The sequence below is a fragment of the Eschrichtius robustus genome, chromosome 5 (assembly GCF_028021215.1).
Source record: "Eschrichtius robustus isolate mEscRob2 chromosome 5, mEscRob2.pri, whole genome shotgun sequence".
NCBI classification, from domain to species: Eukaryota; Metazoa; Chordata; class Mammalia; order Artiodactyla; family Eschrichtiidae; genus Eschrichtius; species Eschrichtius robustus.
In genome coordinates, this window is record NC_090828.1 from 73,773,847 (window position 1) to 73,791,541 (window position 17,695).

The 17,695-nt window shown below is 40.0% G+C and overlaps 1 protein-coding gene across 1 annotated transcript in view; it reads left to right on the forward strand.

The window, feature by feature from the left end:
• CCDC148 (coiled-coil domain containing 148) overlaps positions 1–17,695 on the forward strand; it is a 292,077-nt gene that overhangs the window by 245,068 nt on the left and 29,314 nt on the right. The window contains exons 13-14 of the mRNA XM_068545079.1: positions 9,007–9,124; positions 11,233–11,373. Coding sequence (XP_068401180.1) covers positions 9,007–9,124; positions 11,233–11,373 — 259 coding nt within the window. The remainder of the gene's footprint in view (positions 1–9,006; positions 9,125–11,232; positions 11,374–17,695) is intronic.

Genomic DNA, 17,695 nt, shown 5'->3' on the forward strand with positions numbered 1-17,695 from the left:
TGTGCCTCATAGCCTGGGAGAAAAGGAAGAGGTAGAATGACAGTAAACTACATGAGGGGAAGACCTAGCCCAGTTCCTGGCACAAAGTTCATAGTTCATAAATATTGTTGAGAAATGGAGATCCTGATAGGCTAAAGTAGTAGCAGGTTGAGTAAGGTTAAATGAGTGAACATAAAAAGGATGGGAGGTTGGAAGGCAGTCCATTCCTAGAGTTATGCAGCATGCAGCCTTCATCAGTATATGTGGTGACCCTAGAGATTGGAGTCAGAACAGAATCCCTCAGTGTAAAATTTTGGCGGGGAAATGGTGTTCTCAGACCAGGTTCGTTTTGCCTGACAGGCAGCAAGGCAAAGCGCTGAGAAGCCAGAGGTGTGCAGCAAAGAGAGCGTTTATTAGCTAAGCAGCCAAGTAAGGAGACAGGAGAACAAGTCTCAGAGCCCCCTCCCCAGAGGCAAGGGGCTCCGGGTATTTGTGGGATAAAGAATAAAGCAGCAGGATGGTCTGAGGTGTAGGGAGCATGGGGAAAGTTGGTTGGAAAAAGGTGCAGCAATCATCGTTCTGCTCACGTGTAACTAAGCTACAGGCCTTTGCATGTTCAAAAATGGAGATGCTTAGCACGATCTGAGGGTGGAGTTTTCAGCTCTCTGACATCAAAAGGTCACCTAGCGGACACTCGTGCATGCTCAGTTGGAGGGTTGGTGGTCCTATCCAGTCTTAACCAGCTCAGCTCGAGCTAGACACACCTGACTCCTAGTTCCCGGAAAACAACTCAGGTAAACATCTTATTGTATAGGCTCCGTGCAGCTTGGAGAACATGCAAGTCTTAAAATGACCTTGATTAGTGAAGGCAGGTGAAATGGATTTGATAATGATTACCCACAGTTTCAATAGGTGATGCCAAGCTCCAAGTTTGGTCTAAGGAGTGGGCTGATGAAGCAGGGGAGAAGCAAATGCTGCTGGGGAATCAAGGAACTGTAAGAGTGGAGTTTTGAATAACCCTCAGGAAATGTCGGGCAGTGACCTGGGAAGCCAGTAGTTGATCCCAAGAACCCTATTAGAGAGAGGATGCTCTAACCCAAATCAATGGATAAAACTTTTCTGGAATTGTTGGAGAGCCAGGAAAATGCTAGCCTTCTTCCCTCACCATTCATTGTAAAAGGGTAACAATGGAAGTAGGATCACCTGGGAAGCACTGGTTTTCAGTTAAGGGAAACATTTGAAAGGAGCAGCCCAGAGTCAGTGAGATGGGGCTGCATGCTCCAGTGGAGGGAGTTTTTATCACTAACTTTGTTTAGAGTTGCTGATGCATGGTGATTAAAAAAAAAGAAGAAGACAGGCTTTTATTATTGCTTTTAATTCCCGATGGACAATGCATCTTTTATTTCTTGTACCCTACTTGAAATGCTGTTGGAAAGGAGTATTCTAGGAAATTTTTGAGGCTATGTGAGGATATAAAAGGATTACTGAAAACTAGATGGAAAGGGTTAGGAGTAGTTCGAAAAGAGGAGGATAAACGTGGCAGAGATGTCTTTCTGCACTAACTTGAGGCAAGGGCTAATATATTTGCAACATTCTTTCAGTAACCCTCTCCGCACATCTTGTCCTATAGTCTGGATTCCCAGGTTTAAGTCCTTGTTTCACAACTGTTTATATCTCTGCATTTCTAACTCAAGTGAACTCAGGTGGCTAGGTTGGAACTGATTACAGCCAACAGGAAAATGTACATGACTCTTATTTATGGGTTTTCACTTCCAGCATGAAAAATATTTACCCCCCTGGAGTTGCAAGAACTATTCCCAAGGGAAGTGGCTCATAGCTGAAGTGCTTTCAAGTTGTTTCTTCCTTCTTTGATTTTACTGAACAGACCCTTTAAATATCACCAGGAGTCTGAGATTTTCAACTGTCATCAGGATACACCAGTGTTTTGTCCATTGGAGGGAAAGAAAGAGGTTCAGTAACAGCCATTGTTGCAACTACCCATCACTGACACTGACCCAAGCCGGGGCGGACCACTGCCACTGAGGGAACCTGTCATCCATGTGTGTTAGAGTCATGGGGGTGGGATGGGGTTGAAAGATTCTGCTCTTTTTTTTTCTCTTTAAATTGAAGTACCCTTAATTTACAACGTTGTGTTAGTTTCTGGTGTACACCAAAGTGATTCAGTCATACATATACATAAACATTCTTTTTCATATTCTTTTCCATTACGGTTTATCACAGGACATTGAATATAGTTCCCTGTGCTATACACTAGGACCTTGTTGTTTATTCATTCTCTATATAATAGTTTGCATCTGCTAATCCCAAACTCCCAATCCAACCCTCTGCCATCCTCACCCCTGCTTGGAAACCACAAGCCTGTTCTCTATGTCTGTGAGTCTGTTTCTGTTTCATAGATAAAGAACATGTGGTATATATATACAGTGGAATATGACATCACTTATATGTGGAATCTAAAATATGACACAAAGATTCTGCTCTTGAACGTCAGTAGCATGAAAGCAGGAACTTCTAGTGTGGGTCAATCCTGAGGCATATAACTGTTTAGCACATGCAACCATAAATAAGAAGCCCTATCTGGGTAGTAATTTGTATCTGGTTTTGTCTTGATAACAGTAGGCAGGTAGAGTCCCTCTAATCAAAATATTTATCTTTGCTGTAGTTCTCAAAGTGTGGTCCCCAGACCAGCAGAACCAGCATCACCTGGAAACTTCTTAGAAATGCAGATTTTCAGACCCCGCCTCACTACTTCTGGATCAGAAACTCTGGAGGCAGTCAAGCAATCTGCGCTTCAACAAGCCCTCCAGGTGATCCTGACATTAGCGCAAATTAGGGACCCAAGGGGCCAGGTGGTGCTGCACTCAGACCAGACTGCTCATTAGAATCACCTGGGGAACTTTTAACAAAATACCAATGCTGGAGCCCCCGAACCAGATTGTGATGTAATTAGAGTGGTGTGGGGCCCTGGCATCAGAACTTTTTCTAAGTTCCGATAATTCCAATGATAGTCACAGTTGAGAACTGTCGCTTTAGAGCAATATAAGAAGGAGCTCTTTAATTTAGGACTTTGTGATAAATTCAAAAATAATTTATTAAAACAATTTTATGTATTTTACTAGGATGTTAATTTAAGCATGCTTATATAGAATAAACCACAAATAACGTAAGATTTAAGAGGGGGGATCTTGTCTGGTTTTTATTTTTCACTATTGTTATCCTGAGCACCTGGGGCAGTGCTTGGCACATAGTAAGTGCTCAAGTAACTCTGTTGACTAATTGAATTAATCAATTAAAGACTGGAGTTCCAATAGGAACTTGCCTTTACACCGCACAAAGGAACCAGTAAGCACTCTGAGCTAGAAGAATAGTATCTTTTTCTGGGGTTGGCGTGAGTTCATCTCCTTGTGGTTCTGCGGGTTCTCTGTGAATCCTCTTTGTTCTTGTCCCATGCTGATCTGTACCAGGATGTCACTGCTTTGTATCAGGGTTCACATTACATTTGCAGGAACTGGTCTCTGCTTATGCCCTTAGCCAGAACACCCACTGAGTCGAGTCTCATCACCCGGATTGTTAGAGGCGCGATAACCGGCACTGGTTATGTTATCTCCCTTCTTTTCTCTGGGCTGGCTTCTCCACCTCCTCTCCCCCAGGCCTCCACCTTTGGACAGGTGCTGCCACCTGGCCTGCCTATGTTTTGATCTGCGCACTCTTCCCTGTTGGAGTTCCCTAGAGCTCACGGAGGGGTTCTCTTTGCTTGGTGGGCAAAACAACTTTCTGAGTGGGGTTTAAGCCGAAACTGGATTTCCCAGCAGGCAGAAGCAGGTTCACCACCCTGCTGCTGCTCAAACCCCTGTGGCAATAGCACCTCCAGCGTGTGCCTGTTAAAGATTTCTTGTTCAATGTTGAGTAAGCCACATCACCTAAAAATGAAGTAGCAGATTTGTTTAGAAACTGCCTCTAATTCAGTAGGGCAAATTACTTCCCTGAAACGTTTTTGATGGGAGTTCCATACTGGTTAGAGTAATCGAATTAAGATGTGTTGTTAATGCTGTTTTATTTACTGCTTAAGTTTTAAAAAAAACAAACAAAAACTGTAGAACCTCCCACTATCAGCAATTATTCTGAAGTCTTTTTTCCCCTCTTGTTTGCTGTAGCTTCCTTTTAGACTGAAGTTACCTGTGTCTCCAGATAGGAGGGAGGTCAAGATTTTGTACTTAATATTTTGCCCAGTTCTTACTGAAGTTTCACTAAAGCAAAGGGAGGCTGTTACTGAAGTTTGTGGTGTTTCCAAACCATTTGCATTTGTATACTCATCTCTTAGAGTGCAATACACACATAAAAATTATCCAAAATTATACATAAATTCTCCACTTCTACATGAAAGCTTCTTGTCCCTTCAACTACACTCAGGTCCAGAGGCTTAAACAAAATCCTTTTCAGATTATTGTTAATGCTGTGCCTGATTCTGCAGCAGCTGTTGCTTTTGAACAATATGATGCTTCTCCTCCCCCAAGAGGAGTGGAAAAGGCCTCCTCTGCCACACTCTCAACCTTCGTCAACTCAAGGAGCATAAAGCAGACTGAGAGAAGAACCTAGGATTCATGTTTGGGAATTCAGTGCAGAGCTTAAAGACTATTGAGTTTTGCCACTTCCTGACATTGACTTTCATAGAACAGTTTAATTTGGAGAAAAGCTGCTACCTCAAATGGCTGAAGGTATTTATGTGGAAAATTTTCCAAATGATTGACTTTACTGTGTTGCTATTTTCTTTCCCCATGAATATGTGAGTATTTGGCTTTCTCCCAGGAGTTTTTCTGCATCACTTCTCTTTAGGCAAAGACATTTTTCTATCCAGACTGGGAAAAGAAAGATGTACCAAGAGCTTCCCCCTTTACAGTGAATTATTATTTGAGTTTAAACGATAACATCTCTAAGAATGAAGAATTTGAGTGTGTCTGTTTCCTGAAATCTTCCCTTGGCTAATCTTCATGGTAGTCTGAGTCATCTTGATCATCACTTTGGAGCCAATGCAACTGTGATCAGCTTCCACCAGCACTGCCCTGCCTCTCTCCTCCCCGTTGGCATCAGTCTTACTGAAGGGGTTGTCTCTGCTCCCTCTTACTTCCTTATCTCCGCTAATTCTTCAGCCACCTCTCTAATGCCGAGGTCGCCAATGGCTCCCTGTTATTTAATCCAATGATTATCTTAGATTATAACTGATTTGTAGCATGTGACATTGCTGTTCCCATCTTCCTTCGCTTCTTTGCCACCATTTCTCCTCATTCTCCTAGTTTCCTCCTCTTCTGCCCCTTTCTTAAAAGTTGCTTCCTTGGGTTGTAGCAGAGTGGGGAAATTAAACTGATAATATCCCCTGCCTTTTGAAAAGAAATTAAACTTCTAAATAGATGAATAAATATATATGTCTAGAATTGAAACTCTATGAGAGCAGGTTTTTTTGTTTTAATCAGCATGGATCACCCACCCTGGAACGGTGCTTGGCACAGAGTGGGCGCCCAGCCAACGAATGAATGAATGATATAAAATTTATAAATACTGAAAATATATATAGAAAAGAAGGGAAAAAAGTTGTTTCCTTGGGAACCAATGCAAGGCCTTCCTCTCTTCTTACTCTACAGTCTCTTCCTGGCTGGTGCCATCTGTCCCTCGGACTCAATCCCATGCCATTGATAATGATCCCTGTCCAGATCTTATGACGGCAGATCTGTGTCTAAACTGAACCTAATTCCTTCCCTTCCCGGTTTCTCTAAGTCCCCAGTTTTAGTGAGGGATGCCATTGTTCATCATGCAAGATAGAAACCTTAACTTCCTCTCCCCTCTTCCCATAAAAAACACTAACGAGTCCTACTTATTCTATTTTCTACATAAATTTTAAATCCATGTCTTCTCCCTAACTCCTACCAGCACCCCTCCCCCTGCCCTAATTCAGGAAACCATCAACTTGCATCTGGATAATTCTCTCTGGTCTTGCTTCCTTGCAGTCCATCCTCCATATTATAGGAGAGAGTTTTCTGATCCCATTGCCCTGATCAAAGCCCTCACGCTTGCAGAGCCCCCGCAGTCTGGCCTCTCTTGCCTCCCCAGCCTCAGCTCTTGGCACTCCTCACCTTACCTTTTTCATTTTTGGTCATTCCAAATATTTTTCACTTCTTTAAAAGTACCGTGCTCTCCCACCTTCTGGGCCTTCATATTGCCATTTCTTTTTTTCTACCTAGAACATTCTTTCTATTCTCTCCCCATCTGGAGAATTCCTGCTCCCTTTTTAGATCTGAAATTCAGACCACTTCCTGTTGGTTGCTTCCCTGAATGCCCCAAGTCTGGCAAAGGTACCTCTCCCATGACCTCTGCCCCATTGTCCCATCAGAGCAACAGTCCCCCTGTGTCATAATTGCCTGGGTCTTTTTATCGGCATTATATGGTCACTTCTGTGAGGACAGGAGTGTGTCTCCTGTGTTGAAATCGTATCTCCAGTGCTTAGCACAGTGATTGATGCAGAGAGGTGCTCAAATTTTTGTTGAAGAAATGAGTGAGCCTCAAAGTAAAGCATGAGCCAGCTTTCTTTACCACACAGCCTCAAATGCCTCACTCTGCAACCTCTTCCTCACTAGTCAAGCTCCTCTAAATAAAACAACTGTTACTTTCCCACAAAGCAGCCAAAACTTTGCTGCAGACAAAGCAACCTATACATCCCGAGGAAGAGAAACTTTTCAAAAGTTCTGAGAATTAACATATGGTAATTGTCAAATCCCAGGGTGTCTTTTAATTGAACCTTCACAGTAGTTCACTTAGCTTGTACTCAGTGCTTAAACTGAGTAGAACCTCATTAGGGAGGTTGTGTCATGCCTTAGTGAAAATGGAGGGAAAGAGAAATAGAGCTTTCCATGACAGAGAGGCGGCAAAGAAGGGGAGCAATCTGGTCTGCAGATTCTTTAATCCATGTAGCTGACTGTACTGACTCCTGAAATGGGAGGTGATGGTGGAGAACAGCCACAGCCATCAAGGGAGCCTAGGATCTTCCTTCCAAACCCCATTCTGGGTTTTGTCCTCGAAAAGCATCTGCTGCCTGCTTCCCTTCTCTCCTTTCTCAGAGCACCTTCTTCAGTGCCAGCCTCAGGAGCAACCTGATTTTATAGAGTTTTCCTCCCCAGGAGCAAATCATTGAGGGGACCATGTAACTACCAGGTTCAGCCCCCCGGTGCTTTTCTGGGCCTCTCTGTCATTGCTCATCCACTTGTTCTGTTCTAGCCACCGTGAACCCTTTCCTGCTCAGGGCTGTGACGAGGTGGGGCATGTGAGGCCCCCGGGGGTGCAAAACTGAAGAAGTCGCCCACTCTTGGATGCCAGCGCCGCACGTGCAGGACCCTGAGTGCGAGTGCCTCCCTGGACTCACCCCCATCCCGCCTCCTGTTCTGCCCCACCTCGGCCGCCGTGTCTCCTGACCTCTGCAAATTCTAGTCCTCCAGACCCAGCTCAGACGCTGCCTCCTCTAAAGAGCTCTTGCTGAAGCTCACCAGTCTCTCTCACAGCCCAGCAAGTAGTCATCGCACCTTCCTCTGAATTCTCAGTGGACCTTATTTGTACCTCTCTGAAGACACTGTATACCTTGTTTAGTTCTTGGGCTTGTCTTTGTCTCTGTTAAACCACAAACTGTTTAAGAACAGTCGTTTTCTCAGTGTGCTTTCAATATCTAGCACAGGGTTTGGCACACAGTAGGTGTTCATAAGTCAGTGAGGTGAGTGGAGCTGTCGGGAGGAGAAGAGAGAAGAGCATAGTGGTTAGTTGCATGGGGGTGAGAGGGTGAGGAGTACGCATGGGCCCTGGGGCCAGTCTGCCTGGGTTTGACCTCAGGCTCTGCCATTTACTGGGTGTGAGAGCTTGGACAATTTACGTCACTTGTCTCTGCCTCCATTTCTTTATCTTTAAAATGGGATCAATAGTGATACCCTAACATGGGATCAATAGTGGTACCCCAACATGTGAAGTCTAATTGAGCTAAAAGAGGTAAAGCCCTTAGCACAAGACTTGGTGCCTAGTGAACACCTCAGTAAATGTCGGGATTCAGAATAAAAAAGGGTCTAGCGAAGGGATATCCATGGAAAATGCAGGTGTGCACGCTAAGGGTAAAGCACATTTGTGACTGATGCCATAGAGGAAGTTAAATCTAAACCGTTAATGATGGAAGACAGAGGCAACGGCCACCTACACCCTCGAGAACCCAGATGCCTACTGTTTTTGAAAAGACAAATCTTATCTCTACAATTCAGTAGAAGAATAGCTTGAGCAAGAAGGTGGTTAGGGAGGCTGCCTGAAAAGGCAGCTGAGGAGACCCAAATGAACCTGGGAGTATTAAAACAGGTACTGAAATATGCCCTGTTTTAATATCTGCTGTTAAGGGGGATGGAAACAGAATGCTAAGGGAAAGTCATGTTTTTGCTGCCATCTACAGTCAAAGTGCAATTTTCAAAGTTTCTTAACACACACACATAGTTATGAATAACAGTATAGAGTTTGGTTTAAAGTCTAGTAATTGAGATACTTTGGGCATATTATTCTAGTATTTTATTTACCAGTGTTTCTAAAATTATGTATATTTAATCAGTAATATAGCCTTTTTAACATCTCAAATTGTGTTAGAACTTACCAGAAGATGGCTGAAATAAGAGTGAAGCTGTCATCTGTTGGGTTGGATTAGATGCAGCTGTGGCAGCTGACAGTTCATACAAAGATTTTAATGAAGAGGTAGATTGGATTTTACCCCACGTTTTCCTGCCCCATGACCTGCAGTTCTATGATTGTTATTAGAATTATTGTAAATTGTATTTTATACAAGCATCCTTTATTGTTTTGCTATGAGAAATCAACCAAAAGCAAGTAAAAACAGTATGACAGTGATGTCACTTCTGAGATGCCTTCTGTCCCTATGCGCCTATCCACGTAATCTCCATTATCATGATGTTTTCCTAACTTTCCTGTGCATTATTTTTAAAGGGTTAAATACAGACAAGAATTATTGGAAAAGCGTTTGATGGAGAAAAAAGAAGTGACCCTTCAAGAAGCACTTGAAGAAGCAGAGAGAGAGAAGCGAATAGAAGCCCTAAGGAAACAGGTGTTTTTAATTTGGAAAATTTCATGGGTGGTTTAAAAAAATGTTTCTAAGTGCTCTTAATGACATTATTACTAGGGCTTTAGTTCATGACATCTGCTATATAAAATGTAACTTCCCCAAATTGGGACACTGGTGTTCATTGCTGGGAGCAATTAGATTTATGTTGAACCATTTCCAGTTTCTTAGTATATTAAAAGAATTTTATCAGCACCTTTAAAATAGCTCTCCCAAGATTTAAATGCATCCATATTACCTCTAGTTTATAAGCTGAATAGTATCCATGTACAGCAGTGAAACTCTGCATCTAGCCGAAGGATTTTATTCTCCTCGAAAAAACGTGGTGGAGATTGAGCAAGATAATCCTCCCTAGGGTAGGAACCTCTGTTTGGAAACATCCCACAGTCAACAAACAGGTTAAAAACCACTTTTAAAAAATACTGTTTTTGTGGAGAAATAAAAGTCTCCCATTGCTTTGGCTCGTAAAAGTAGGCAAAAGTTCTGAAGGTAGTAGTCAGCAAGAGCAAGAATTTAAGACCTTGGGAAATGTGATAAAATAGTTTTACTTGGTAATTTTTCAAAGTTTTTAACCTGAAAGCGATTAGCTCAACTCACAAGCTCTAAAGTCTTCATTGACACCATTTCCCAGCTGATAGTAAATGACTGTCAGGTTTCCCTTCTCTGTCAGTGAAGGCAGTATAGAATCTTGGGGAAGAACTTGGCCTCTGGTGTCCTTCAAAACTGGTACAGCCTGGTTCACTACTTACTGGCAGAGGAAACTTAGGTCTTTTAACCTCCCTGAGCTTCATTTCTTCCTCTGAAAAATGGGAATCATAATACTAGTACCTACTTCATAAGTTTGTAGTAATGTGCATTCACATTTTTTGAATATTTAGTAAGTATAAAGCCCTCTTCTAAATGCTTTTAGGTTTTACCTCATTTAATCTCTACCACAACCCTATGATGTAGGAATTATTATTCCGACTTCATAGAAAACTGAGGAGGCCCAGAGGTTCCCCAAAGTCACATAGCTAATAAATGTCAAACTGGATTCAAACCAAGGAAGTCTAGTTAAATGAAATATTTAGTATAGAGGAAGTGTAAATGCATACAACTGTTATATCATCTTTTATAAAATAGGTTATAGAAATATATTCTTATACTTTGAATTTAAGTCCTGGTCATCTTAGATTCAACAAAATTTAAATTATTCAGTCATTAGCAAATAATGATATACCATGGCCTTTGGGAGACAAAACTTAATGTCACTCTTACTAAACACATTCTTGTTCAAAATATAATTTTGATAACTACAGAGTCCATATGATTAGGATTCTTTCCATCTGTGAGCCCTTTGAAAGAGGAAATATCTGTGCCCGTTATCTGTAATCAGTGTTTAGAACTACAGTAAAAGACATTTTGGCTAGGAAACCTATAATAATTAAAGTATGTTCAACCCCCAGTTATGTCATTACAATTTCTAAATGGCATTAAAAATGCCATTTTCTTAATGCTAATTCTTGATTTTAGGAATTAACAGGCAGGTGTTATTAATGGTGCATATAATTTACAAAATTAGTGGCTTCTTTTCATTAGGATACAGGTTTGAACAATTTCGATTATCATAAAGGACAAGGGCATTTGGGTGGAAATGACTCTGCAGTTTTTCAGTGGAAGGGGAAACAATGGTTTTTAACAGTCCCTGGAAATCTAGCTGCCTGGTACAATGAAAACTCACCCGTCTTGCTCAGTAATGCCAACAACACACATGACTTTACCCATATATGACATGCTCTACATTCAGCTTAATCAGATTAAACTTTCTAGAAAGCTTCATGGGGTTGTTACCATGGCCGTAGATTGCTAGTGGTTAAAAATTAATGTTTTCTACTCTTGGTTACTTTCAAGGTCGTTGAATATGTGGGTTTTCTATATAAAATTTCCCTTGACTTTGGATCAAAAAGAAATTTTTATCTAAATTTAATCATAACTGAAATTATGTAATCTTTAATAAAATTTCTTAACTTTAATGGACATTAACATTAATAATGTTGCCCAGAAGCATTGTGCGTGTATCTTGTTCCAAGTAGCCATGCTTTTTCTTCTTTTAGGTTGCTGTTGTCGCTCAGTTTGATCCTGTTAGAATGATGTCAGACACAATGGCATCAAAAGCGAGGATGGGTATTGGAATCGAAGAAGAATTTATTCTTCAAAAGCCACTCTTCACATTGAATACATACAATGAACAGCAGGTAATTATGGAAATTAGCACGACTGATGCAAAAGCCATGATGATGATAAGAATTGTAGAAGTGTGTGTTTTGGGTTACAAATTATTTTCAATATTTACATTTAAATACCATCCATATTAGCATAATTTTTATTTCTAAATGAGAGCACATAATTACTGAACAATTTTTTTTTAAAGACTTATTTATTGATTGATTGATTTATTGCTATGTTGGGTCTTCGTTTCTGTGCGAGGGCTTTCTCTAGTTGTGGCAAGCGGGGGCCACTCTTCATCGCGGTGCGCGGGCCTCTCACTGTCGCGGCCTCTCCCGTTGCGGAGCACAGGCTCCAGACGCACAGGCTCAGTAGTTGTGGCTCACGGGCCTAGCTGCTCCGCGGCATGTGGGATCTTCCCAGACCAGGGCTCGAACCCGTGTCCCCTGTATTAGCAGGCAGATTCTCAACCACTGCGCTACCAGGGAAGCCCAACAATTCTTAATATAAAATAGTTGATAGGTGACCATAGAACAAAACACTTTATGTGAAAATGTTATCTGTCATTGAAAATTATTTTAATCTAAAAAGTAATTTTATAGAATTTTAAAGTTGTGTTAATACTGTATTTTGTTTAAATATTTATCATATTCAGAATTTTTTATATGCATAACATAAATCCTATTAAAGAAACAACTAATGATACTGATAAGACAAAGCAGAGGGAAGCTTTCTGAAATTAAAATGAACAGAAGATAATGTATCAGAGCTAATGATGAAACATTTGCTGTGGGAAAAGGTATTAAGAGGTTATTTAACTGTTTCTAGGAACTTCTGAATCATTTTAATCTGTTTCTATAACTGAGAAAGGATTTTTTAAAAGTTTTTTTTAGATGGATGGATGGAAGAGAAGGAGCCAGGACATATGAATGAATGGATATCACTGAAGTTAAGGGAGAAAGTAGTTGTTAACTTTACACATCTAAGAAAAGCTAAATGCTTATTATTTAATTATTTAAAAAACAGGAAACTTCATCCATTCACTCACTGACAAATAAATCGAGTGTGCCTCTTTTATGCGCTGCATACTTTGCTAGGGAATAAAAAGATGAACAATTCACATATTAATTGGGCAAATATTTATGGAACATATACTGTATCTGGCACTGAGCCTGGTGCCAGGGCTGCATCCTGAGCAAGATAAACTTGTCCTGTGTGGCGGAAGTGAGCAGGGGAGTTGGGTTGGGAAGGAAAGTAGCATGCATGGGAATAACTCCACTAGGGTGGTATCACCTCCGGCTAAGGGCTGCAGCGGCAAGAGGAAGGGAATGAACGGGCAACCCTGAATGGGAAGTCAGAGAAATGGAAAAGGGGAAACTAAGCTCCATCTTAGTTGAGGAATTTTGGCAGCAGTAACAGAATTCACTCCAGATAATTTAAGTTAAAAACAAACAGCAGCAAAACTGGATTGGGGGGAGGGGTGGGTGTAGGGAGAGGGATTAATTAGAAAATGCACGGGTATCTCCAGAAGCCAAAGCGGGGAGGGCAGTTGGGCTTACAAAGAATTGAAGTCAGAAGCTGAAAAGCTTTCAGGTACTTGGGCTGAGGAAATAAGTGCTTCACCAAGCAGAAGAGGGTAAAAAGAGGCCCTTACCGGTATGTGTTCAGTGTAAGGTACGTGGTAAGGGTGGGTGCTGGGGGATGAGACTGGAAACATAAATTCTGGTCAGACTGTGAAAAGTATAGTAGATCTTACTTGCTAAGACTTTTGACCTTTATCCTATGAGCAGAGGTGAGACTTTGAAGCAGGTGAATTATATAATCAGTTTTATGTTATAGCAGTGTGTCCTGAATGGAAAATTGGTGGAGGTGGAGTCAGGTCCTTTTAAGATGGTGGAGCCCTCATAGAAGTGGCGTGGAGTGGGGGGAGGGTGGCCTGGCAGGGGCATGGATGGCTCTGGCTGAGAAGAGGAGGGGGATAATGAAAGTGAGGGTGATTCTAAACTAGGCAGTGAGTGATAATGAGAAGAGCCTGCATTTTGGATTGAAGTCCACATCCACTATTTACTGGCTGTGTGAACTTGTGTAAGCTATTAACATCTTTATGTCTTGTTTACTTCATCTGTAAAACAATAATTTGTAAGGTTCTTGTGAGGATTAGTATAATAAATGTCAACTGCCTAGAATATTGTCTGGCACCTAGTAGTAATTCAGTAAATTATAATCATTAGGTGGTGCTGCCATTAACCATATAAGAATTCAGAAGGAAAAGCAGACTTAGGGATGAGAGCATTTGTTTTGTTCATATCAGGTTTAGGTTGAAGATGTCTAATACACACTTACAAGAAACTGATGGGCTTTCTCTGGGTAGGAGAATTGGGGAAATGGAGGTCAGTATGTGAGGGAGATCTTCATTTCACTTGATACATATTGAAAAAAACAGAATTATGAAAACATTTTAAAACTCACAGTTCTGGAGCTAGGGGGAAAAAAGGTGAATCCTGGAGATAATGAGGACGTCAACAGCACACAGGTGAGCATGAATCCTTCAAAGTGGATGAGAGCGACCAGGGAGACTCTTGTGGAGCAAAAGAGGAGAAACCTAGGTTTAAGCCTCAAATACGTTGCTTTTCAGACACAAATCTCAGTGTTATTCCTGACTTATATGCATTGTTGCCCCTAGTCCCTGTATTGATCAGTTGCCAAGTTCTATTGATTCTTCCCTTCATAGTGTTTTGGACAGTTCTCTCTTCCTTGCTACCAGCCAATTTTAGACATTTATTATTTCATGTCTAGACAATTGTAGTAGACTCTTAAGCACTCTCCCTGCCTCCATCTCTTCTTTCTCTGCCACCTTAATTTATCCTGAACTTGTAATCAGATGCATCTTCTTATGCAACAGCAATGATTATATTAGTTCCATGCTGAAAACAGAAACACAACCTCAGTAGCTCCCCAGACTCCTTGGCATAGCCTTCAAGCCTTTAAAATTCAAGTCCCAGTCTTAGAAATGTCCTTTTTCAGTGTTCCCCAGTGGTACCAAGTACTCTACCCAAATTACCCCGATCCCAACTTAACCTATCTCGTCTCTGAGTTTGATTGTGCCTTTCTTTCTTGATCTCTCTTCCTCCCCCAGCCCCATCCCCAGCTTTATAGAAGAGTAAGTTGAACTTTAAAGTTAGCTCAAGTGGTCCTCCTTACCTGAGACCATCCTAGTCTCATTGGCACCAGGAGATGTCTCTCCGTATTCTACTACTCTTGGAGCATCTGTCACATGTTGCCACGGACTGTAGTTATCTGTGTACATTTTTTTACCTCTGTTAGTGTAAGAGCTCCTTGAAGGAGGGGTTGCTTTCAACGGCTTATTATCCCATCCTCTAGGGGGACTTCAAGTTCATGTAAAATGTTTCATTAGCTGAAATCCATACGTGGCCACCTTCTTATCATTGCAAACAGTGTCTGTTGACATTAATATTCATAGAAGGAGGAATAATGTCCAATCAGCTATAAATGAAAAGGGAAATTGAACTACTCATATGTCTATACCCCTTAGAGTCAGATTGATGGAAGCATTTTCTAGTTCTGCTTGAAATAAAATCCGGCCTTGGAAGAAAAGTTCTATTGATTTTGTTTTTCAAGTAGTGGACATGTGTTTGAACTTAATTTACATATTTCCAAATGATAGAGAAATTAAAATGTCTGTTTAAAGACAGATGTACAAGGTTGTGGTTTAGGTTTATTTTAATCAATGGTTGTTTATATTTTATAATTCCAGCTAACAATAAATAACAAATCAATGATCATACTGAAAGTAAGCTTCTTTTATCCCATCTTTTAATAATTTTAATGTTTTATTTTGACTAATCTAGTATACAATATTCTGTACATCTTATGATGGAAACCACTGATATACTGGAAAGTGATAATGTCAAAAAGGTTTGGATATTTTCAGTAAGAATAACCAGAATATAGTCACTGTATACACAGAATTTACTGTCATCTAGTCATCTATCCAGCAAAAACAAATTACACGGCTTGGGGAAATACAGAACTAAATGATAAAATTTACTTCAATGAAATGCTATTTATTTAAATCATTTTATTTCTACAGATCATTTCTGACCCTAGACTTCGTTTTGAGTTAGCACTTCGAGAAGCTGGACTTCATAAAACATTTTATGCCAAGGAGATATTACCAAAAATCGGTCCTCAAAAACCTCCAAGAAAGGATACAGAGTCTACTGTATTCAAAATCTAGAGTTCATCCTCAAATCCTGTTATACATAAATAATATTTTTCTTTGAATACATTTATATGGATAACAATTAATACTACTTTCTAAAATTTTTTCAAATATCAGACATAGAAATCATAGCACCTGTTAAAAACAACTTTTTCTTTTATGATTCTTAGACTTTTATGCACTATTTCCAATATCTTTGTTATGTTTAATAGTACTAAATTCTCCAAAGACTATGGAACTTAATTATGACACATATGGAACATGTATTATCATTTAGTAAATTGAATTTTGGAGGTTGCATTATGCCATAAAAAGAGCTCAAAATAACCATTTGCAAGAATTACAGTTTATGTTGCTACTACCTACTAATGTTCATTTCTGCTTGTTATTTCAGAATTTGCGTTTTTCAATTATGGAAGTTTCATTATCATTAATACTTCTATTATTTCTCGATTATTATAAGAGGAGACTCAACCTTTCTCTAAATTTAGAAGCCAATTTGGTATACCATGTTTACTGCAAACCAATCATCCAAACAACTTCATTTTGCAAATTAGCCTGTAAGAATAAATTAGACATTAGAAATAGCATTTCAAGCATAAGGGTATCTGTTTTGGCTTGGAAAAATGTACTTGTATGGTTGTTTGGAAGGAACGTTTTAAAATTCAGAATGCTATCAAAATTTCCATGTTGTCTATTAAATATCTAGATGATTTTATAGAAAGGAAGTGTTTCAAATAAAACTCAAGCATAATTTTTTACTATTTCTAAACAATCACACAAATACAAGTAGCTGGTGATACACAGCAGGAGGTAATGTCACTATTTTGAGAACCATGGAGTTGATACTTGCGGTTATGATGAAAATATTAGTTGAGGTTTGGGCAGCAGCCTAGATGCTGGCTATGCCCAGACTCAGACCTTATTAATTTTCTTTGTTTTTAAAAATAGTATTAATAATAGTTACCATTCATTGAGCACGAACTGTGTGCTCAGTACCATATATGTACTTTACATATAATGTCTTACTTGACCTTCATAATAACCTTATGAGATTGTCATCTGCATTTTACAGATAAGGAAATAGATTCAGGAAGGTAAAATAATATGCCCTAGATCAGTTGTTTGTCCAACTGTGGGTCATTCAATCAATCTAGTGAGTCCTGACCAGTATTTTTTAAATGACACAAAATAAAATAAATCTGAAATCCATGTGTGATTTGGGTTTCATCCCCTCTCAGTTCCACAAGAATTTCTCTTGTTTGGTTACCCTGTTTCTCGCCTATATCTTCAAGTTCTCCTTCAGCATACATATACGCTCGGATAAATTTCACTTAAAAAATCGATTTCCATTAACCCCACATTTTCCGCTAGCTACCAGGCTATTTCTCTGCTCCTCTTCTTAAGTGAACGTCTTGAAAGTGTTGCCTCTAGATATTTGGTGTCTTCTCACTTTCTAGTTACGGTCACTCGTTCTGAGCTAGCTTTGCCCTCACCCTCCACTGACACTGCTCTTAGCAAGGGCACCAGTGAACTCCATACTGACAAATTTGATGACCATTTTCAGTCTTCATCTTACTGACTTCATGGCAGCCTTTAACTCTGTTGACAACCACCCCATCTTGGAACATGTTCTTCTGCTTTACTCCTGCTTCTTTAGTCACTCCTCAATCTTCCTGGCAGACGCCTCCATCTCCATTGATCTCTAAGTGATGGAGAGTTCTGGGATTAGATCTTCTAGCTGTCTCTTTCTTTACTGTTGAATCGCCCGAGGGAAGATCCTTAAACACTATATTTTAGTTTTAGTTATAAAATTATGTCTGAGTGTCTTTTAATCTATAGACCTCCCCCTCCATCCTTGTTTTTTCCCTTGAAATGTATTTGTTTTGAAAAAACATATATTTACATGTAGAATTTCCTATGTTGGATTTTTTGATGGTGTCCTCCTGGTGTAGTTTAATATGTTCCTCTGTCCTCTGTTCTTTGTGTGTGCTATAAATTGGCAGTTGAACTTAGAAGCTATATTAGATTCAGGTTCTTTTTTTTTTTTTTTTTTTTTTTTCAAGACCACTTAATTTTCCTGTTGTGTTCTGTCATCTGAGCATTTT